Source organism: Liolophura sinensis, chromosome 9 (assembly GCF_032854445.1).
Source record: "Liolophura sinensis isolate JHLJ2023 chromosome 9, CUHK_Ljap_v2, whole genome shotgun sequence".
Taxonomy (NCBI): Eukaryota; Metazoa; Mollusca; class Polyplacophora; order Chitonida; family Chitonidae; genus Liolophura; species Liolophura sinensis.
In genome coordinates, this window is record NC_088303.1 from 34,454,475 (window position 1) to 34,479,599 (window position 25,125).

General features: G+C 39.3%; 2 protein-coding genes across 2 annotated transcripts in view; both read left to right on the forward strand.

Annotated features, from left to right (window-relative positions):
• The window catches only part of LOC135474842 (basement membrane-specific heparan sulfate proteoglycan core protein-like), a 150,482-nt gene extending 139,820 nt beyond the window's left edge, over positions 1 to 10,662 (forward strand). Inside the window, 8 exon segments of the mRNA XM_064754457.1 lie at positions 3,385 to 3,512; positions 4,162 to 4,333; positions 4,758 to 4,892; positions 5,285 to 5,510; positions 6,104 to 6,119; positions 6,121 to 6,188; positions 7,387 to 7,490; positions 8,363 to 10,662. Coding sequence (XP_064610527.1) covers positions 3,385 to 3,512; positions 4,162 to 4,333; positions 4,758 to 4,892; positions 5,285 to 5,510; positions 6,104 to 6,119; positions 6,121 to 6,188; positions 7,387 to 7,490; positions 8,363 to 8,514 — 1,001 coding nt within the window. The 3' untranslated portion in view covers positions 8,515 to 10,662.
• A 6,241-nt stretch (positions 10,663 to 16,903) lies between these two features.
• Positions 16,904 to 24,867, forward strand: LOC135475807 (degenerin-like protein unc-105). The gene is made up of 10 exons (XM_064755747.1): positions 16,904 to 17,007; positions 18,438 to 19,002; positions 19,501 to 19,595; positions 19,702 to 19,762; positions 20,750 to 20,848; positions 21,159 to 21,342; positions 21,533 to 21,589; positions 22,984 to 23,143; positions 23,529 to 23,620; positions 24,695 to 24,867. Exons 1-10 carry the CDS (start codon positions 16,904 to 16,906, stop codon positions 24,865 to 24,867), a joined length of 1,590 nt encoding a protein of 529 aa, XP_064611817.1.
• Positions 24,868 to 25,125: the final 258 nt, after the last annotated feature.

Consider the following 25,125-nt stretch of genomic DNA (forward strand, 5'->3'; position numbering starts at 1 on the left):
AAAAAAAAATGTGCACTTAACCATTGTAAGATTTTGTATGTGAATTACCCCAATATTGGGCATTGGCGAATCTCACAACCTCTGAAGTGATTGGAATTTGAACTTGCCTTGGTTTCTCTGTTATACCTCCCGTCTCTGCTGGCATGTTAATATGAAAGGCCACCTGTCTGTATGTATAGCAAGAACTCTCAAGCCGTACATCTCAAATTTAACAAGTCATTATGGTTCATGGAAGTCATTTTTGCAGGAAAAGGTGTCACTAATAGGTAGGCGTATAACAACAGATTTCTTTTCGTAGTGAATGTGTTACATGTACAGATATCTGCATTATTAAGATTCTATAATTGTGGACTTCCAAGAATCACTGGAATGTTTTGAAAGGAACCAGTACCTGAAAAAGATGGATTCAGTTTTCGTATATAAATTTGTTTGGAAGGTGAATTTCTAATCCAAGAAAAAAGGGAGAAAAAAAGAATGGAAAATATTTTGTAAGGAGCCAGAAGTTTCCTCAGAATGACTGGTTCTTTCTTAATAACAGTGTTCAAACGGTTCATGTATCACGTATCTTGCTTTACTCCTGCCTCTATGTGTCATCTTTCATATACTCTTTCTGCCATTTTTCATTGTACCATCACACCATCTTGTAGTTCTTTTGCTTTGGTGAAGGGAGCAATGACAGGAGTATAACCTTACACTCCTTAGGGGTTTGAGTCTGTTCTTGTTTACAATGTTGTGTTGGCAGAACTTGAAGTATTAACAACGCTATTATATCAAGAAGATGAACATCTAACCCAGTTGTAGGCATCGTGTGTGATGTGAGAATGGCTGATCAAGTCATGAAGTGTAACCATAAGTTATCTTGTATTGGTTGTTAAATCCTAGATGCCTTCAGGATAGTATATACATGTATCTGATATTGGTTACATCCCAGATGCCTCCAGGATAGTATATACATGTATCTGATATTGGTTACATCCCAGATGCCTTCAGGATAGTATATGCATATATCTAATATTGGTTACATCCCAGATGCCTTCAGGATAGTATATACATGTATCTGATATTGGTTACATCCCAGATGCCTCCAGGATAGTATATGCATATATCTAATATTGGTTAAATCCCAGATGCCTCTAGGATCGTATATACATGTACTTGTGTCTTATATAAGTGGAAAAGGATGTGAACAGTACTGATTTATCCTTCATGAGGATATTACAATCCTGCTGTAGAAGACAAAAGTTAGTTTGTTCAGTCGTAAGAACTCAGGTGTGTTACCTGTAAAGGTTTACAGGGGCGTTCTTTTGAAAGCGAAGCTTAGTCAGATAAGCTGTATCATCATCAGTATTATATGGACACTTTCAGAATAAGGCTTATTTTTACTATTCACATGTAACACTGTGGCTATAACTTTCTCAGCAGGTGCCATGTTTACTGACATCTTCTCTGGAATATATGCTAATGCTGTTTTTGATTTCATTTCATCATAAATTTGATCATTGGAATGTTTCCTTCTGTACTCATTGGACATTTATTGCTGTGTTTGCTTTCTTATGAATACTGTATTACCTGTATCGTCACATCTCCTTAACTGATTTACTCTCTTCATAGCATATGTTTCTCATTTATTGACATAAATGCATATCTACATTTATACCGTACCTAACCACTTTAATTACTAACTTGATTAGAAAACAATTAAGGAGGTGAAACATTAGTCACTTTCGTAGTGCAAGACGATTGAATCCTATATTCTGATTGAGATTGCCACTTCTTCAAGTGGCGTATGATGTTAAACAACAGTCGGTTTGGTACATAAATTGCCTCAAATGCAATGGCCGCCCTAGAAATATGGTGTTCCTGCTGTAAAAAAGGCAGTGGTAAGAAATCAGATTACAAGCCAAGAGAACTAACCATGTGTACAAAACTCCCCCTAAACAACCCAGCAGTATGCACCCAAGGTCACTTTTATTGTTTGTTGAGACTTTGTGCTGAGATATGCTTTGTAAAACTTGTTTGAAAATTAAACCAGTCCATAATGATGACAAAATGTGGCTGCATGTCTGTCTGTCTGTCTCTGTGGGTACGTGGACATGTTGATTCGCTCTAAACGGAAACAAACTAAAGATAAAGTAAACACCAGTGTAAAAACCGTGGAACGCAGTATCTTACGTTTTATTTAAATTATTACTTCATACGTACAGTCAAATATTTGGATTATATTGTATGCAGTATGGACCATATTGAAAATGAGTGACCCTTTTCTGGCGATAAAACAAGCATTTGATGTCAGATTGGCTCGTCTCATGCAGAGTCAGACATGGCGCGAGCAGTGGTACAGTTCACAGGACTTCTCTACAAACAGTGTAGAGGCACACATGTAGAAAAAATAATCAGTATGGTTTATGAAGCCCACCATAAAGTCAAAACACCTGATTTGAATTGAACAAAATAAGTTTTCATTGGTGTTTTCCACTTCGTTTTTATGGTTTCTTTCCCTTTAACATTACTGTTGTTTTTGTCACACTTAATGAGCCTTCCTAGTGACTAAACTTCTGTCAATGTCCATAACATATTCATGCCTTCTCAAACCAATATCTATTAATTTCCCCAACACTGTTTTGTATGCTGTCCTTTAAATAGCCATGTTTATCTTTATTACTTGTAGTGCTAACATCCCGACAAGAAATTTTTTAAATACATATTTTCACTATGATATGTAACGATATACATGTGGTGTTTTATTCAATATATATTTGTTTGTTCTTGCATGCTATTTATGTGCACAGAAAAAATTATTATTATAAATTAATTTGGTTCTAATTGTTTTCCCCACCCGTCTGGTGCATGATTTTATAAACCCAGTGTTGCAGTATTGATTACATCACATTATAATTATGTTAATGTAACTGGTCTGTTTTCCATTAGTTTGATTTCTGTCAATGACTTTACCTCTCACATGCATGTCCTATTTTTAAATCAGTTTATTGGATATACCCCCACTGACTAAGTTTCTGACATGTCTCTTAAAGTTGTTAACAGTTATGTCCTGACTTACTGTTGTTTTATACCTCATAGTGCCCCACACATTCTCTTTTGAGCTTCCTCATAAACTTTTGTTTCTTTGTAATTTACCCTTTTCCCTTTGAACTTTTGTAGTGTCCTAAAGGTGTTTTGCACCCATGGATCTGCTTAACCAGCCGTCCTTGAGCTATGATAGATTAGAGCAACCTTTTGATGTGTCACTTAAATGAGACCTCTTCAGGATGTGTTCTGTTGTACACATTTGTAACTCTTAGACAGGCTGGTGGCATAAAAACTTCCAAATGAACCAAACAGCTCAGATAGCATGGCTATAACATGGTTTACTTCCCCACCTTTCAGGTTCTTCACGAGGCAGCACCCTGGGACTGAATCTCCGCCTGCCCATGTACTTGGGCGGCATTGACCCTGCTTATTCTGTGTCATCTGACGCAGGTGTAGCAAGTGGATTGGTTGGATGTATCAGTGATGTAAGTGTTTTATTATTAATAGATTACCTCTCGTTATTCATAGACCTCCACATTAGTAATTGAAATTAATATGTGTTTCTTTCCTTTGTACAAAATTTTCAGTTTATGGTTATAGTGGAGAACCTTGGAGGGTGTAGAAAATAGATTTCTTTAAATAATTATATGTATAATTTGACATACTGATACAGTCAGTTATAAAAAGAACGTAAAAATTTTAACAAAGTTAGTCATATTCAGCAATTTGTTTAACAAAAATGTTTTAAAATACCTCACCTATGAAGTCTGTTTTTAATTTTTATAGCTCAGGTAGAATGTACCCATCCAGTAGAGTTTGCGCCAGCTGTCTGCTGTATTTCATAAAGGGTTCTTTAGATTTTTAAATTTGACATGCAATGTGTGCCAGTGTAGTACCAGTATATACATGTAGTGTAACAGCATAAGTAGTGTTAAATGCGATATTCTGGGCTTTCCATCTTAGTTTTCAATGCTAAGATCAATTCTGTAGCTTTCTGTAAAACAGTGTTTGCATGTCAGCAAAGTGGTATCATTTTTAGAAAGGTCCATGTGATTTTTTTGCTTTAACTTGGAAACTGTGCTGTTAACCATTCTGTGAGGTTCAACCTAAATATTGCTGTCTGTTGTTCTCCAGTTGGTGATCAATGGTGAAGAGGTGGACATTGTGGAGAGCTCCCAGGAAAGTGCTAATGTCCAGAACTGTGGGGATAGGAGCCCCTGTGATAAGAGGCCATGTCAAAATAGTGGCATCTGCGAGAAGGTGGATGAGACCAACTACAAGTGTGTCTGCCCTGCCGAGTACACAGGTGAGTGTTAACATTAAGAAGTGTGGGAACAGAAGCCCCTGTGACAAAAAAAAAAAACGTGGAAGACTATTTCCTTTGACATTTAAGAGGAAAAGGTGAGTGTCAGATTGTTATGCCTGGCTTGAGTGAGAAACGAGAGCAAATCTGTGATGGCTGGGTCATGCCAAAGAAATTTAATGTTGTCTTTTGCTGTGACCCTCATGTAACGTGGGATGTCAAAAATTGATCTGACCGAAAGACAGACAGACAGACAGACAGACAGACTGGCCGACCAACCGACTGACTTACAGACTTGCTTGTCGCAGCAAGAGAATGTTTCAGATGGTAATTTGCACTGCTAAATTGCAATTGTTAAAACCTGAAGATCCAAAAACTGAACTGAATTGCAGTAACACTGTTTTGGTGTGTTTTCATCTTTGTTCAGGTCGCAACTGTGAGACAGAAGTGAATATCTGTATAACAGACCAGCCGTGTAGGAATGGTGCACGCTGTTCTGTTGGGGAGGATGGTTACCGATGCTTCTGTCCTCTGGGATTCTCTGGGAGGAACTGTGAGGACGGTACGTTATCAGCAGTGTTTGTGTATACTGTGCAGTTCTACTTCAGAGTTTCAAACTAACAAATAAATCCTGTTTGAAGTGCAAAGTCTTGATTTAAATTCATCTCACAATTAAAACCAAAAAATTGTGGAAAGCTTCTGTATCTGTTGGTAGATACACTTGTCTCTGTGAAACATAATCTTTGATAGTAACCAGACCTGTTATCATTTGGAATTTCCCATTTTGAAATAAGACTGGCTAGGATGGAAAAAAAACTCTGTACAGTATAAAGGTTAAACTTTCGTAGCAGGCAACGTGCTCAGTTTTTATTAATGAAGCTAAAGGAAGTTCACTCTGAAAACTTTGATATGTACCGCTTAGACCAATTAGTGAAGTCAGTATTTATGTTACAGCCATTCAACTCGGACAGAGATTCAATATCCAGGGCAACGGGTATGTGGAGTTGCCCAAAACCTTGCTGCCTCACCGGAGCGGCCAAGTAAGGGAAGTAGTCAACTTGACCATCACCACAGACTACGGAGAGGGACTGATCTTCTGGCACGGCCAGGAGCCAGACCAGCCTCTGAGAGGAGGAGATTACCTTGCCATTGCTCTCAGTGACGGATACGTCGTTTTTATGTAAGTCACACCTGTTCATTACCTGTAACTCTTCACTTATGTTATACCTGACCATCACACTCATTGACGGATACATCGTATCTATGTAAGTCTCACCTGTTGATTACCTGTAACTCTTCACTTATGTTATACCGGACCATCACACTCATTGACGGATACATCGTATCTATGTAAGTCTCACCTGTTGATTACCTGTAACTCTTCACTTATGTTATACCGGACCATCACACTCATTGACGGATACATCGTATCTATGTAAGTCTCACCTGTTGATTACCTGTAACTCTTCACTTATGTTATACCTGACCATCACACTCATTGTACGGATACATCGTATCTATGTAAGTCTCACCTGTTGATTACCTGTAACTCTTCATTACCTGACCATCACTTCTCAGTGACAGATGCGCCATCTTTGTGTAAGTCACACCTGTTGATAACCTGTAATTACCTGTGATTACCTTCATTACTTCACCATCACTTTGTAAGTGCTCCATTCATCCATTTCCATGCTTCCATTTTAAATCCTTACTCCCAATTTTGCCTAACTGCACACACCCCGTGATTTTCATCATAATCTCTGTCTTGACCAGGTATGAACTGGGCAGTGGGACCAGCCCGGATTATCTCAGCACAGAGGGTTGATGACGGACAGCCTCATCGTATTACAACAACACGGTCAGTACTAAATGTGATGTGCTTAAAGTATTTCAATAGACTAAACGTTATTTAACAGTGTAAACCTGCACCTCTATACAAATGTGATGTTCAGCTGCTGTTCACCTACATTGTATCACAGGCATATCCGTGGCTTCATTAATATCAGGCAAGCTGCAGGGGTTTTCATTTTAATTTCAACTTCCCATAAACCCAACCGCTGTCATATGAGTGAAATATTGTTGGACATTGTGACATCTAATGGTAGATTCGATGTGAGTTCAAGTTTAGCTCATGCTGGCTTCCTCTCCTGCCATACGTGGGGAGGTCTTTCGGCAACCTGTGGATGGTCGTGGTTTTCCCCGGGCTTTGCTCGGTTTCTTCCCACCATCATACTGGCCATCATTTAAGTGAAATATTCTTGAGTACGGTGTAAAACACCAATCAAGTAAATAAATATATCTATTGTTAGATAAAATGGCATATCGATGTAAACTCACATGGATGTACATTGTATTTTAGTATTGAATTAATACAGTCATGTTGTACAGTTTTTGAAGAATGCTACGTCTTTTAAATTGAAATGGATCCTGATACCCCTACATGTAATGGCTATGTTTTTGTAGTGAAAACAATTATTGAATCATCGTGGCTGTCATGGTATATTAGAATTGTCAAGAACTAATCAGCCTACTGTTCGTATTTGATATAAAGTATGGCCACATGATGGCCTGGTTCACTTACACAGAGAGACATTAACATTAAAATACAATCATGTAGTTACCATGGTAATGCAATTCCCACAGCGCTCGTTGCCATGGTACATGTTGTTATGCTGTATGTAAAACTAAGAGGCCGTGATCGGCGAAGAGATACGATATTGTAACATCCATATTTGTAATTACTTGTGTGCTCATGCCAAAAATGCAGTTTTAAAATGATAACACTGTATAGAGCATGAACATCCTGTTGGACAGAATTAATTGGTAGTGGCTGGTAAACAGGTGTGGTATCACAGCTTATGAGAATTGGATAGGGGCTTCCAAGGCCAAGCAGGTTAAAGTAAAAGTGAAATATTCTTGATTACGGCTTAAACACAAATCAATTAAATAAATAAAAATATGAGAATCGGGAATAAAAACAGAATTTTGCGTATTTGCTTGCTATAGATGTACACATGTATATATATGTGTGTGTGTGCATTTGTCTGTGAATTCAGGTTGGGCCGCAGTGGCACAATACAGATTGATGATGGTGAAGTGGTCAGTGGAGAATCTAAAGGCATACTACAAATGCTCAATGTAAAAGGAAGTGTCTTTATAGGTAAGTTCTAGTTTACAATTCCGAAGAATCTTGCAAACTTTGAGGAAGGCCAAACATGACCTTGTGAGTTGTAACAATTAATTCATTACCTTTATTATTAATTGGAGTTCTAGTTCACAATTCCAAGGAATCTTGAAAACTTTGAGAAAGACCAAACGTATGCTTGTAAGTTGTAGCAATTAATTTGTTGTCTTTATTATTTTTGGGGGGGTGGGGGATGGAGGGTGGAGGGTAGGGGGCACTTGGAGGTTTATGCAGCCCTTCGTGCTTTCTTACATAGGATTCATTGGATGATGTGCTTGGCACATTGCTTTTTTCCCACCCATAGTGTACTGACTGCCATTGTAAAAATATAAAAAAATCTGGCACAGTCAAGCACCAGTCAACAAAATTATCATGATAATACCTAAACTTGTTAATAGATGGATAGCGAATGTTCAGATTGATACAATACAAGACAAGGATCTCCGTGATTCTTTTCCATGTATCAAACGTACCAATCTGGCTGCAAAACACAGGCCTCATGGCTCCGCCCATGTGGCAAACATCACTATGACATACAACCAACCCCCGCTGAAATAAATACTGTACTTGACTTTTGTTGATAACGAAGTTTTCCAAGATTGCCAGACAGTTTCATTGATTTTAGAAAGATGGTTAAAGGTTTGTTGAGAAGGGTAGAGTGGTGTTCAAGAGATAAAATGTAAGTTCCAGGTCCAAAAGTAATATATTAACATTAATTGCCTCTAAAAATGCACTTTGGGTAGCAAATTTTTAGATAAAATAGTGTATTATAGAAGATGAAAATGAGAATTTCATATCATCAAATGTTTGATGCTGATGTTGATCCCAGTCTTTTTCCCTTTGCACAGGTGGTGTTCCTGACTTGAGTCTGATGACTGATGGCAAATTCACGGAGAACATTTCTGGCTGTGTACAAGACATAGGCCTATTAGACAAAGGTCCTATTGATATAGACTCTCAAGCTGTGGGTGGTTTCAATGTGGGGCCCTGCTTGGGCTAAGTTTTCAGCACCTCAACTTCTGATCAAACATACACTTATTTAATTAAACTCTCAGAATCTACTACGTCCTGCATCCATGGCACGACTTCCTACCACCATCAACACTAGCAGTCGCCTTACGATCAGTGTACTGCCAGTGTAGAAAAAGCCAATTTACAACCGTTGCATGCATGTACATGCATTCTTAGTCAGGTTTTTTTTTTTTTGATATATACTAACTTTTTTATGCCAAAAGTATTTGCTCATGGTAGAAAGCAGCCGCCTGTCCAGTGAAGACAGTGATGATAATGGTGATTAATACCATCAAAATATGCCATGGATTCTGTAATTAGTTACGACGTGCTACAGTTTTATACCTCTGATGATTGTACTGCCAGTTTTTTTTTAACCGTTTTTAACACATATTGTATGACTGTTCCTTGTTTATACTTTATATGTACCTATGTGGGCATCTGTCTTCTCTATACCATCTCTGTTCTGTGGGGGGTATAAAGTTTGTGTACCTGCCCTTATGTGGAGGGTCGTGGACTTCAATTTATCCTTGAGGTTGGACTTGTGAAACAGTAACGAGTGCGCATGGCCAGTAGGAGCTCTTGTGTGGATTATCTGAAGGAATGTATCCCAGTATAGGCCAGTAAGAGCTTCCATATGGATTAGCTCGAGGAGTGTGTCTTGGTGGTTCCATGGCCACTTTGAGCTCCTGTATGGATTATCTTGAGGAATGTATCCTGGTGGTTCCATGGCCAGTATGTGCTCCTGTGTGAGCTCCAGTATGGATTATCGTGAGGAATGTATCCTGGTGGTTCTGTGGCCAGGATGAGCTCATGTATAGATGATCTTGAGGAATGTATCCTGGTGGTTCCATGGCCAATCCTTTATGGATTATCTAGAAGAAACAAGATCGTATGTGCCATTAATAAGGATATGATGGTGGAGATGTCCCAAGAGCATGGTTCTGTAAAGATGGTATCCCCTGCAGAAAGAGTTGGCATACGAACCCTGGGGTGACGAGAAGGCAGTTGCCCGTTGTCTGAGAAGATACTTTTTGTCATGTTTTATGTACCGGTATTTACATACTATACCTTCTGACTGCCCCAGTTTTTTTAAATATACATGTAGTGTTGATGTTAATGATGTACTCAACTGTTTCTGTTGAGAATTTTTAATAATAATTGTAGTGGCTGCCTTTTCTTCACTGCATAATCCTTTGAAAGGGAAAGCATTATTATGTTTTGGGTTACAAAAGCATGTCAATACCTCCCAAATTTCAGCGTCTTTTTTAATGGTCGCTGAAGTCAGTTATCAGATAACTCCCACTCATCATTTAGTTATTTATGTATTCATAAATATACGTGTTACTTTAGCCATGATAGTCGTAGCATAATTCACCTGGGATTTTGTACTGCAAGTGTGACCACCTGCCCAGGGAGACGAAATCTATACGGTATTGTATAATTCTCTGTTGGGTCGGGTGGTGGCATATTTTTGTACCTCTCTCTCTGATAGAAATGTAGAAATATGTTCTGGTTAAAGGATTCCAACATTTGCCACGTTCTTGTCACCTACGATGCTGGATCTTTGATTCAGATCTTCAGCCAGACCATCTTTTTCAGGATTCAGTGCTGTGTAAGAGCCTTTCAATAGAAACGTTTTGTTTTTAGTCCTAGGGAGGTATTACATCGCTCCTAATCCTCTAATAAGACACCAAACATCACTTTTGGATAATCCTGGACGATACGTTCTCATGTTTCCACTTATGGAAATTGGCTCTTATTTGAAGATTTAAATGTCTGAATCTGTAAACCAGAACTGGGTCCTGAACTTCATGGCCTGATAATAGGATTCGTAGGATATATAAGAATTGGTAAGTTTGATGTTTCACTGCAGACTCTCTTCAATCCAGTTTGTACCTATGTGTTATATCTATATCTTTATATAGAGAAGTGTCGTGGACATTTCGCCAAGTGTTATATGTGAGCACATATTTTTTACACTGAAGACGTTTGTAGAAAACTGTACTGGTTTTTGTTGTGGGTTCGAGACAACGACTTATCTTTTACAGATCTGCCGTAGGAATTCGTCAAGCATGCACTGAAAGGTGAACCAAATTCCTGTGATCACTGATTAAATATAATACAAACTAATCCCCTCCTGTCTTCCATGTTTTGATCACTTTATGTCTTATAGCATATTCTTTCCCGCCATAATGCTGACCGCCGTTGTGTAAGTGAAATATTCTTGAGTACGGCGTAAAACACGAATCGAATCAAATCTTGTAGCATTGTTATTATGGAATTGTTATGGAATAACATACGTTGCCAGGCATTTTAGTTTAGATGTTTCCCTTGAGTTTCGTACTTTTAAGTAGTCTACATGGTACATAAATTTCATTCTCTCCCATGGGAGGGTATACACACCCCGTGTTTGTCCTTAGCGCTATCCAGGATTTGAACTCCTATGAGTTCAATAAAACTCGGGAACACGAGGACTTTCTGATGACAATTGCATTTAGTAACGGAGAAGGCACTTCCTTTCTTCTATACTATGTGACTTAGTATAAATCTAATCACAGTTGACAGTTTTTTTTTTGTTGTTTTTTTTTTCTGCTCTGCGCATGTAAACATGTACCTGCCATCGACTGCTGTGTATTGTTCATCGGAGCTTATTGCATTACAGAAATCGAGGAAAACGTTAATTTCGTGGAAAGCAAACTGTAAACGTACTCTTACAACTAATGCGTCACAACCAAAACAAATTAGTGGAATTTACATTTATCCTGTATTTCACTTACTACAACGGCGGCCAGCTTTGTGGTGGGAGGAGCCGGGCAGAGCCCGGGGGAAACTCGCGGCCGCACGTGAGAAGGCCTGTCAGCAACCTGCGCATGAGCTGGACTTGAACTCACATCGACGGCATTGGTTGGAGGCTCCTAGGTCATTGCGCCTTGCTGCGAGGTCATTTTAACTACATGAAGTCAATGAAATACATGTAAAGCACAGGTGGAGGCCAAATGGTTTTGTTCCAATCGTTAGGCTGCGTGCACCATGTACGATTTTAATTTTTAATTTTAAGACCACAGAATTTGTTGATTTCCGTTACGCTAGTCAAGGTTATCCACACAGAATCTGGTTTTAACTGGCGTGGAATACGGTAGTCCTGTGGCGTTCGGCGCTCCTGTGGCATACCTTAATCGTTATTTAAGGCTACAACTGTATGGAAGCTGAAAGGCAAGTTTAAGCTCAAAATTTTGAAACGCACCCCAACCAGATTCACCTGCGTTTTCCACAAAACGCCTATTTATTGGTAGGCTTTGACGATTGATTTATTAATATAGCAATATGAAAACAGTCTAGCTGTATTGCTTTATTTATTCGCTTTTATGCAATCTTCTCTTCTTGATAAAGTATAGGCCCTCCCTTCTGCAGGGCCCAGTCTATGTCCATGCAGCCTTGACTTCATTCCCCATACGATTTACATTATACTCTCTTAGATAGTAGCTCTTGTTCCAATGTCTTTGTTACGTCACACTGAAGAATATTTCACTCATGGATAGATTGATATTTATAGTTTCAATCTGGGTACGCCTAAATCGGCAACGATTGCCGTGATAAAAAAAACCACGACGAATACCATTGAGGTATAGGCCATTGAGGTATAGGCCTACTTCTGTGGTTTGACCAATGAGGTATAGGCCTACCTCTGTGGTTTGACCAATAAGGTATAGGCCTACCTCAGTGGTGTGACCAATGAGGTATTGGCCTACCTCTGTGGTGTGACCAATGAGGTATGAGCCTACCTCCATGGTGTGACCATTGAGGTATAGGCCTAAATCCATGGTGTGACCATTGCGGTATAGGCCTAAATTCATGGTGTGACCATTGAGGTATAGGCCCAAATCCATGGTGTGACTTCATGGGCACTTTGTCGCAGCTAAAATGAATTCAAATTCTGCGCCTTCCTGCAAAAAGTTGATGCCGTCTTTTACTCAGGTCCGTCTTTAAGTGAATGGCCTGTGTTAAAACATTGGACCCATCGGCTCATGTCAAGATTTGACTGACAGACAGTCAGACCGACAGGGCAACTTAGCAAAGAGCTGCTTGTCGCAGTTGGAAAAAAAGTGGAGAGTGGAGACCTCCAACCGCTGAGTTTACCCAATCAAAATCCATGTTAACTCCGGCAGCAGTACAGTAATATACGCTATATAGCATGCTGGATTTGTTTGACACGGATTTATTGCTCACTTTATCCTCTTAAATAGTCTACTTACTTCAGGTCAAAATCATTTAAACTTCAAGAGTCTAAGAAATCAAAACTCCCAAAACCTGTCCTAATGATAAAGGATTGCCATCTCCAAACATATGTATAGAAATCGTCTGATAGTTAATATTAAATCTGTACAATTAATTTAAGTAATATATACGATATACTAGTAGAAGATAAGTTCTTTTTCCGCGAGATGGCTCATTAAACTCATTAATTTTTAATTAAATTTATTTAATTAATTTAAATTAGACATACCTTGGCCCCAATTGTAAGCGATACACATCTATTTAGATTTCATGGCCGTCATCTTCCTTTAATATACATTATTCAAAACTGAACATAGCTGCGAGGTCTTTTAAATTGCGATGTTTAGTCACCCGGTGATAATGGTTATAGATAACTGTTTTTTTTCCCTTTGGTTTTTTGTTTTGTTGGAATTTTTTTATTAGTCGATTGCTAAACACACTGGTTCCATAATTTATGATGTATTGGATTGAGTGTCGGAACTTTCGCGCGTTTTGAGGACGCCGAGGGCCTCGAAAAACTTTGGCCTACTTTGCAACCGAAGGACTGGTGCTTATTGCGATGAGCCATGCTCTTCTGAGATATAGCCAAGGTATGCCTCTCATCTCGTACAGCCAATGTCCCGCTCCCAACTCGTGCAGCCAAAGTATGGCTCATCTCGTACAGCCAGTGTTTGGCTCTCATCTCGTACAGCCAAGGAATGACTCTCAAATCGTACAGCAAATGAATGACTTTCAACTCGTACAGCAAAGGAATGGCTCCTAACTCGTACAGGCCAGGTATGGCTCTCATCTCTCTCAGCCAAGGTATGGCAGTCATCTCGTACAGTCAAGGTATAGCTCTCATCACTTACAACCAATGTTTGGCTCCCAACTCCTACAGCCAAAGTATGGCTCTTCTCGTACAGCCAAAGTATGCATCATCTCGTACAGCCAAGGTATGGCTCTCATTTCATACAGCCAATTTTTGGCTCACATCTCGTACAGCCAAGGAATGACTCTCAACTCGTATAGCAAAGGAATAGCTCATAACTCAGTGAAGGTATGGCTGTCATCTTGTACAACCAATGTTTGGCTTCCAACTCGTACAGGCAAGGTATGGCTCTCATCTCGTACAGCCAAATGGCTACAGAAATTGTAAGATACGATTAATAACGCGGCGGTCACCTCGAAACAACGCCCCACCAGTGACATTTGTGGAATAACAAGTGCAAATTCGCAATAGCTCCGATATTTCGCATAAAACCAATTTCTTGCATAGGATGTCAGAAATCCGAGAGATTGGCCGTGAACCTCGTTGTCACAGTTTGCAATCGTCCGCCTTATGCTGAACAGTTAATAGAAAGCTTTGGGACTTCAAAGAAATGATTTAACAAGCTTAATGTTACAGTATTCATGATATATGCATGCACATTACTCATAATGTACAGGTGACATATTACACTAAGTGGTGATAAGATCTCCGTGTGTAATAATGGACGTTAGTCTGCACTCATGTATGCAAATAAAATAACCTCGCAGTTGCGTGTGCATGACACAAGAGCTATAAAAGCTATTTCTCGAAACCAATGCGCACAACAATGAGTCTTTGAAGCATTCATCCATATCCTACTTCATCCAGCCACCTACTTCCGTCAAAAGCACTCTATGATTTCTCCAAATCACACATCGTACCGAATAGAAAATCAATGAGATGCATCAATCAATTGCCAATGATTGGGTTTCTGTGTTAACATAGCTTATAGGCAGTGTCGTCTTTTTCTAATTAATACATTGGACGCAGCAAAACTGTATTTGCGAAGGCTTCAACAATATATCGGCCCAGGATGCTTGACGTAGTTTATGACATCTTTCCTCAAATAAACGTTTAAATGTCAACTCGTAAGATGGTAAGGCGAATTTCAATTAACTGATTTACCATTCATATGTCTGTGTGACGTGATTGATACATACGTCATTAAAAACCACAAACGAAACGAGATGAGGATAGCTGCATGTATGCAATAAAATATTCCCTACAGTGTTCATCCGTAAGCTAATATGTACATATCTCTTCCAGCTCGACTAACAATGGCACACTTTCTCATAACATGTTATCATGCAGACTGATTTCTGTTTGGAAAACACAGGTCAGATTTGAAATAATGGAGCCGATTCCATGTCACAAGAGCTTTGCAAACTTCGGTCATGTCACAGATACACAATGAGGGGATGCAATCCCTCACAACGAAACCGTTTAGTGGAAAAAGATAATGACTTGATCTTCACGTTATTTTTTTTCGTTCTGTGGGAATATAAACTATGTAATGATGTGGTTCAAATTTTGTGATAATTTTCGATCAATTCCCTTATCAGGCAAATTAAGCTCGTTAGCACGCTAGCGCAGGGTAATGACCTGGAAGCCTCTCACCATTGCGGTGGCTGTGAGTTCAAGTCCAGCTCATGCTGGCTTCCTCTCTGGCTGTTCCTGGGAAGGTCTGTCAGCAACCTGCGGATGGTCGTGGGTTTCCTCCGGGCTCTGCCCGGTTTCCTCCCACCATAATGCTGGACGTCGTCGTATAAGTGAAATATTCTTGAGCACGGCGTAAAACACCAATGAAAAATAAAAATAAAAATTTCATCCTTTAAGATTTCAGTCCATGGGACCAAAATCACTTGATTGACGCGTGTCACACGGGTGCAGCGCGCGCTATACGCATGACACCTGACAAGTGACGCAATGTGGGTCAAAGAAACGTGCGTTTTTACGCTATGTTTTCATTTTAACCCTGTGTACTGCTCAAGCTATGACCTTGAAAACTGGTCAGTATGTTAACAAAATCATGTCATTTGAATGTCTAAAGTTTGAACAAAGGATAATGGAGCAATGCAGCATCAAAGTACGGCCCATTTTTTATGACCGCCCGAATATATATGTGTATATATATATATATATATATATATATATATATATATATATATATATATATATATATATATATATATATATATATATATATATATATATATATATATATATATATATATACAAAACTTGTATATACATTGCATTCCGGGATCTTCTTGCATAACTTCACTTCCATAAAACAAACAGACGCACATAATGTTAGCGCTCATGTCATACATGTTTGTTTTAATGTTGTATGTCTGCTAAGGCCATATATAGGCAAGTAAATAGGGAGCGTTGTTGTACAACTGCTCTAACGTATTGTGCAAGTTCACCGCACGTCTTATCATTAGCTCTTCTTTGTAATTTAATAGATTTTCATCAAAGATCCATGAGGTTATTGTCAGACTCGCTTTTCATCTTGACACGTCTGCCATTAGCACATATATTTGTTGTTTGTCACAGAAGAGGGTATGAAAGGCTTCCACGAAAAATTCTGTTTACACTGATTTGCTTCCCCACGTGACCTTGAATAATACAGCCACAGCCTCCAAAAGCTCTTTTCCATTGGACCTAATAATCACGTGGTCCGAAACCCCGCCCTATATAAGTCTTTCTTACACCAACAAGTAGACATTATCAGATTTATGTATCACAGTCAGGATACATCATGACAGACATCTAAAGCAAGCTACATGAAAAGGTTGCCTAAGGAAACGAAAAAAAAAAACGCTTTGTGTGCCACAATAACACCGATGACATGTTGCCCCAAAAGGGACTCATCTCGTGACTACCCAAAAGAGACTCATCTCGTGACTCCTCTAAAGGGACTCATCTAATGACTACCCACAACGGACTCAACGTTTTAAAGCAACATTTATGGGATGCTCAATGATCCTTAAAGAAAAGGGACCGCGTCATTACCACATTGCAGACACTGGCATTGTGGCCTTAATTATACACTATATGAGCTTATGAACGTGGGGCAAACGGAAGGCAAAAAACTGAGCAGCGCCAAGCAATATTAGGTAAGACTTGAGACATACAGTTAACTAAAGTTAAATGTCAAAGTGGACAGTGAGTAATGAAACATGAACTTCACTTTCCAATATTTTCTAAACATGAATATATGAGTATTTATTGCATACATTGATACCATAGACGATCGAAGGTACACTGTGCGGTAATGATAATATTTTTCATTTTCCTGACCAGGATGGCCAAACACTTGGATGCCCGCGAACTATTCGGACAGTTTACCTCCAACACTTCCCTACATGGAGTTAAGTACGTCTCTCAGAGTTCCAGAGGTGCACGAAGGTAAGACTGGGTTTACTATTTACCCCCATTGCATTTCTATGCTAAGATAATATCTTGTTTCAACATTGCCTATTTTGTGCAAAACGGTTTATTTATGTTAGAAAAAATTAATAAATATAATGATGTTGACAAAAGTAATATTGGAAGCAACAGAAGCAGATGACAGTCTGGCCACTTATCCAGAAGTGTCTCCAGTATTATATGCATGTCTGAAAGAAAAGCCCACAAAAGATCGCTTAGCCTAACAAGGACATGTGTACGGGAGTTTTTAAAGCTGTCAAATCTACATAAAAAACAACTAAGAGGAATTCATAACACTCTCAGCTCGTACAGCCAGGTATTATGGAAGACAGATGCGACCACTCGCGCTCTGGAGCCGCGTCTTTTAATTGGAGAATGTGAAATTAGTGAAAGTGTGCGATATTATTGCTAATGTGGTGTTTGTCGCATCTTTAAGAGATATCATTTTAAAAGATGTGAAATTTTCATTTTGTATGGCCAAAAACGTGATGTCCTCATCGGGCTTCCATAGCTAAATGGCATACATATCTTCAAACTGTGACCCTAAGCAACAAAAAGTACCAGGAAGTGTGCCGAGGTCGAGTCGTTAAGATGTTTCAAATGCTAAGACACACAGGGTTGGACTTCTCACCAAGATACACATTTGCTATTTCTCCCACTATGCCCGCGTGGCCGCTTGAACTGTCTTACGTTCGTGGAACAAAAACAAATTTGTAGATCCAAAAACCAACCCGAATCATCATTTTAACTGATGGTCCTAAGCCCAAGGGCCAAACTGTGCAAAAAGTTTTTCACGTAGGTTATTCTAAGATTTCTCGATATATAGAAAAATAGTCAAGGAAAGCTGAACAAATCTTCCTGAATCGGGATCCCAATCCATATCACCACCAGAATTTAATGGCTTGATCCCTGAGTAACCGGTTCAGAATTTCATCTAAATCCATGCATCACTTTTAGGAAAAACTTGCTAAAATACGACGGCAAAAATAAAACCTCCTCTGACGGAGGTCATGATGAAATGGATACGTTCTTCAAACATTCTGACATTGGTGTGTGGAGTATTTATTTATTTATTTGATTGGTGTTGTACGCCGTACTCAAGAATATTTCATATACGACAGCGGCCAGCATTATGGTGGGAGGAAGCCGGACAGAGCCCGGGGGAAACCCACGACCATCCGCAGGTTGCTGGAAGACCTTACCACGTACAGCCGGAGAGGAAGCCAGCATGAGCTGGACTTGAACTCACAGCGACCGCATTGGTGAGAGACTCCTGGGTCATTACGCTGCGCTAGCGCGCTAACAACTTGAGCCACGGACGCCCTAGTGTGTGGACTGAAGAATTAGTATATTGATACAGTGTCCATGCATACGTACCTAGACTTTCTAACGATACCTTGTTTCTTTAGGTACTTCTGGGTTGTGGCACTCGTCTGCATGTCGGTGCTGCTGGTGAACGTTGTAGTGAATCAAGTGGAGAAGTTCACAAGCTACCCGTTCTACACGGTGAACACCCTGCGGCAAACGCACAGCCTACCATTCCCGTCCGTCACGATCTGCAACAGTAACTTGTTCCGGAAGTCTGTTGTAATACAGGACCCTATCATGAAGCTTACCCTGAGAGCCATGTACGACAACGGCCCGCGGGCCCCCGCCATCAACTTCAGCGATCCCCGTTTTGCCTTACAGCACACAGAACATGACTTAAAGAAAATAATTGAGACCACGGCTCACCAGCTAGAGTCGATGTTCCGATTCTGCTCTTGGATGTCAGATGAAGTGAACTGTTCCGAATACCTGACCCCACGTCAAACAAACCACGGCCTCTGTTACACCTTCAACTCGATGGACTACATAAAGAGTCACGGAAGACTGAACACCTCGTTTCCAGGTGAGCTCGGCGGACTCGAGCTCACCATAGACATAGAAGAACACGAGTATTTCTACGGCCTAACACCTGCATCAGGTATCAAGGTAGGTTCTTCTGTAGCAGTTATTGGGTTGTTGTTATGTGGTGATGTAACAGACATCTAGTTATGTGAGCCTGTTTCTGTATAACATGACGTCACTGAGTTCACATAGGTAAGCTAGAAACACAGCCAGTCTCAAATGAAAAAAGGTACAGTAGTTGCAGAAATCAACTTGAATACGTTTGTGACGAATGTTAAATTTTGTTACACACTTTGTGTAACGTCCTACCTACCTCAAAGGTATATTTCATTAGAAGCGTCAAGGTAATGACTTCAGTAACAGTGATCAAGGCTTGTACTTTTGTAATAAAACATGAAGGATTTCTGTGACCTCACCTCGGCCAGATGAATCAAAGTAAACACAGATATATCAACTTACGTACATTTGTGGCGGATGTTATATGTCTGTAAAAGGCAATAAGGTAGGTGTTTTTGTACCATAAAGCTGTGTATATACTTTTGAAACAGAGATCAAGGTATGTACCCCTGTAACATGCTACAGGGATCAAGGAATGTACCTTTGCAACAGAGATCAGCAGATGTACCTCTGCACAGAGATCAAGGTATGTACAGCTGTAACATGCTACAGGGATCAAGGTATGTACCTTTGCAACAGAGATCAGCAGATGTACCTCTGCACAGAGATCAAGGCATGTACAGCTGTAACATGCTGCAGAGACCAAGGTATGTACCTCTGTAACAGATATCAGGAGATCTACCTCTGCACAGAGATCAAGGTATGTACCGCTATAGCAGAGATCAAGGTATGTTTTTCTGTAGCAGAGTTCAGTATATGTAACTGTGAACAGAGATCAAGGTATGTACCTCTAGCAGAGATCAAGTTTTACACCTTTGCAGCTGAAATGGAATTATGTACCTCTGTAGTAGAGATCAATAGCATAAATATTTAACTTCCACGAAATACCAAAATCATCTGTTCACGTAATACCGTTCAAATCGGTTATAAAGTTTCTAAAATCTATAAAGTCGGTCGCATTATAACTTTCTAGAACTTTAAAATTAGTTTAACTCTATAAATAGTAATGGTAGGAAATGAATATTTACTGGACGGCAAATATCCAAGCTATTCTTGGTAAACACAGAAAATGTGATTTATTTAGCGAATATGAATTTTTTGCCAGAAATCTCTACTATAGATTGTCTAAAAAAAGAACAAAAATCAGATCCTAAGAAATCTTTAATCGTTATTAAAGTGGTTCTCTTGGGAAGCACAGTCCTGTTCTGAAAGAATTCTTAAAGGTTGCTTATGTGTGTTGGCGCTGAGTTTTATCCGGTTAGCATCTAGGAGAGGGGGAGAAAGAAAACGTGTTTTTGTTTCATGTTACTGTTTTTATGTTATTATTTATTGAATGTGTTGAGAACATTTTAGTAATCGTAGACCAGTGACCTCTAATAAATTACAATTAACATCAATGCTTTTCTTAACTAATCCCTACATGAGCCATGGCGTGAGGGGACGCGTAAGTAAGCATTGACATATACACAGTTAGACAAAACCCAAACTGAGGTTATTTTGGTAAGAAATCATTCGCCAACTAGCTCACTGCCATTGCTGCTTTGTTTATTTATTTATTTCATTTGTGTTTTACGTTATTCTCGAGATTATTTCACTTATACGACCGCAGCCAGCATTATGGTGCGAGGAAACCGGCAATGCCCTGGGGAAATGCCTCGGTTTTACTCTCTCCTGTAGTCTTGTATATTATTTATCTATTTATTACTTTCCCCAGGTCTTGGTTCATGACCCACACATATCCCCCAATATACAAAACCAAGGTTTCCTCGTCGGCCCGGGCTCCAAGGTGTCGGCGTCAACTTCCATCACTAAGGTAACACAGTCAACTGTATACGTCCAGAGTGACGAGCAAGAGTGAGAAACACTGATAGACATGGGCATTAGTTCGTATTCTTAACGTTCTTCGTTTCAAACTGAAAAGAAATCGGATTTACTTTTTGGACAAGAATTTACTGTAAACTTGAAAGGAAATATACAAAGGTTCTGTGTAAACAAATGCAAATCGTACCTTAAAGACAGGAATATGTCTGAAGTTTCACATCTGCAAACTTCTAGAATGTTGGTACCGTGGCCTATTCCTACGATAATCAATACAAATTATGATAGGATGATATTTCTTTCAGGTCAAGTGCTTGCCTGCACCTTACAAAGCAATGGGAGACGAAGAATGCCTGGACACTGAAGCTCCTGATTTTGAATCCCCGCTAGACTTCTGTTCCACCTACGACATCCAAGCATGTCACATGGAGTGTGCATCAAAAGCTGCTATTGCCGAATGTGGATGCCAGGATGTTTTCGACCATGCGGGTAAGCCTGGCTAGAGATTATATTAAAGTGCTTGGTCGAGACACGCTGAATTTCCAAGACATTTTTTTTAATCCGCGTGACAAAATGAGCACAAATTATTAGGTTATTTATTAGGAAATTGCATATCTACATGTTACAAGTTCGGGACATTAGCCTGATTGAAATATTCCTGTATTTTGCATGTTTTCAGCCAACGTTTCATATTGCAGTATCCGGGAACTCATCAAGTGCTATCGTCCCAGTAAGGGTAAGTTATATGTCGCCATACTCTGGCTTCGAAATTATAAATAAAATATCAAAGAATAAGGTGTGGATTAACCTTAAACTTAAAATAAATTAACAATTGCTACATATAATTTCCTTGAAAACACTGACCAGTTCAAATGGGACAAGCTGCTTGTAATGGTAATGTAAAAGCCATATTGTAATAATCAGCTACAAATGGGACAAGCTGTTTGTAATGGTGATATTAATGCCATATTGTAATAATCAGTTCCAAATGGGTCAAGCTGCTTGTAATGGTAATATGAAAGCCATATTGTAATAATCAGCTACAAATGAGACAAGCTGCTTGTAATGGTAATATAAAAGCCATATTGTAATAATCAGCTCCAAATGGGACAAGCTGCTTGTAATGGTGATATAAAAGCCATATTGTAATAATCAGTTCCAAATGGGTCAAGCTGCTTGTAATGGTAATATGAAAGCCATATTGTAATAATCAGCTACAAATGAGACAAGCTGCTTGTAATGGTAATATAAAAGCCATATTGTAATAATCAGTTCCAAATGGGTCAAGCTGCTTGTAATGGTAATATGAAAGCCATATTGTAATAATCAGCTACAAATGAGACAAGCTGCTTGTAATGGTAATATAAAAGCCATATTGTAATAATCAGCTCCAAATGGGACAAGCTGTTTGTAACGGTAATATGAAAGCCATATTATAATAATCAGCTCCAAATGGGACAAATGATGTTGGTAACGATGTTATACAAGAGAATTATTGTTAAATCTAGCTCGCTCAAAATGATGCTAATAAGAGGTAATGGTGCTATAAGAGGTTTATTGTTAATAATAATCCGTTACAAATGGAAAAAACGGACCGCTTGTAATGGTGATGTAAAAAGTCTATTGTTCTCAGTAACCCGTCCTGAATGGGACAACAAACTTAGGGTAGGCCTAAATAGTGTTACAGAAAGTCAATTGTTCAGAATAGAGATCTTTAGTTACAAGTTACAAGTTTCGAATAGAGGTCTTTAGTTAGACGTTACAAGTTCAACTTTGTCACATGTAAGTTCAAATTAGAATAGGTAAACTAATTGTAGTTTCATGTTAGAAGTCACTAGTTACAACTTGTCTAGCAAAAGTCTCTAGTGATCGATCCGTTTCGTTTTAAAGAAAGATGCATTTGATGACATGGGTCTTTTTACAGTGAACTTTTAAATGCAGGCTGCACACAGAGTTGTGGCAACTATTTCCTTGCATGATGATTGTATAAACTTCAATGTAACATGTAACGCCATTACTATGTATTCAAAGAATATCTGATTGTACTACAAGGCTTTCAATGATAAATCAGTGAATGACTAGATGAAAATTTTAATCCATCATTTATTTTTTCAACAATATTGCTTTCAGCCAAACATTATCGCTCTGTCAAATCGCAGCAAGATTGTAAATGTCTGAGACAATGTAACTGGAACCAGTATGACGTCCGCTTGTCTTCGGGCGGTTACCCCATGGAATGCGACATACCGCAGATCATGGAACAGCGAAACATCAGCAGGGAATATGTATTGTAAGAGCACACTTTAAAAACCAAAATGTTACAAAAATAAATTATGGGAGTCAAACTCGAAGGGCCGAGTGTAAAAGTGTTTTGCTTGAACCCACTTGCTAACCATTCACTAATAAATCCAGTTCTTCTTTGCCCAGTTGAGTTCGAGCGGTTTGTAAACAAGCGAAATGATGTTGGTTAATGTGTAAACATCTACGCAAATGCATTTTTCGGTCGTTTTCATGAGTTCAAAAATCCAGTAGTTAAGTATATGGTACAAAATATGACAAATAAAGACATTTTTTCATTAAACGGACTCGATATCTCTCTAGGATGCCCTTTACGGCAGTTTACTTTTCAGTCGGGAGATAATGCTGTTGACAATAAATGTGTGTTTTGTACACAGTAAGAACTACCTATCAGTGAGCGTGTTCTTTGATCAGCTGGTGTTTACCGAGATTGAGCAGGTTCCCTCGTACACAGCCGTGGACATTGTGGGTAAGTCATGAGTCCTGCCATCGTTATTTTTACCAAACGCAGATTCGCATTCTGTTCTGTTCTGCTTTTACTCGACGACGACAGATGTCAGACACGCCCTGATTGATCGATAACGTACCGTTTTAATCAGGATGTATAGATCGCACTTGAGTTCGGGGTGGGTCGACTGGTCAGGTCTTATTCTCCATAAACATCTTTGTTTACGAAATTTGGTTTTCTATTTGCCCCAGATGTCATATACACGAGCTATTCGTGTGAATACTGAGTGCGCGCACAATAAAAATCTTTTTGCTACAATGAACCGTGATTAGCTTCCACTAGTTTCCTCTCAAGAGAGGCATGTTTCTCCCACTGCACTCAATGTTTGTCGGAAATCTGCTCGCTTTCAGATTTTTGGGCGGAAATAATGATCCGTTCTTCACATGTTGTGGGAAACCCAATCGGTTGTTCACAAGCTGTGGAAATTCTGGTCTGTTGTTGACAAGTTATTGGTGGTCTGATCGGTTGTTCACAAGTTGTAGGATTTCTGGACTGTTGTTCGCAAGTTATTGAAAATTTGATCGGCAGCTGACAAGCTGTAGGAATTCTGGTTATTGGTGCTCTGATCGGTTGTTCACCAGTTACATAAATCTGGTCGCACAGATATGCCCACCACATTGGTGAACCAAAGACTTTAAAAATGGTACTTCTTGCTGCCTCGCTTGGCGCTCAGCGCTGAGAGCAAGGAAACATGACTGGTCGGCCCGAAATCGGTGAAATATCAGGTCAAACTTCAGTCGATACACATTTGATGTATGACTTCGACCCACCCATACCCATAACACTGACATGTGAACAATTCTTGTCTCTGATGATAAACAACAATGAATGTTTACCGAAAACCTAGGAAATTATTAATTAGGGCTGTGTAAACTAAATACTAGTGCTCATAAATATTTAATGCTCGCGGTCTGAAAGTCTCAGCTTTATAATGCAGTTTATAACGAACTGGCTAAAACGAAGTCATAAAGCAGCCATCGAAACACATTCGACTGCCGACATACTTCATAATTTGTTGACGTATTTCACTTTCAGCAAACCTTGGCGGACAGCTGGGAATTTTCCTCGGCGCCAGTTTCCTCACGCTTACGGAAGTTGTCGAGTATATCGTGGGGACCTTATGCATGGTCTGTTATAAACGCAAGAAAACCCTTGTTCAGAACTGGACTGCGGACAACACAGAAAAGAAGCCCGATACAAGCAACTAAACCTATACTTCCAAATTTACGGAAATGGAGCTTGATGCCACAAGCCATGCTTATTCCAGCGTTGTGCTTGTGCAATACATATAATAAGTAGAATAATATCAGTCTCATGACAAAATGTGTTTTACGTAGGCCTGCATTGATGCTTCGATGAAATTTATATAAATGATTGAGCGGTGAGGCGTTGGACTAGGTTTAAAAGACTTAAATGAAACGGAAAGTATGTACATATTTGAAGTAATATCTTTTGTATTTATTTAT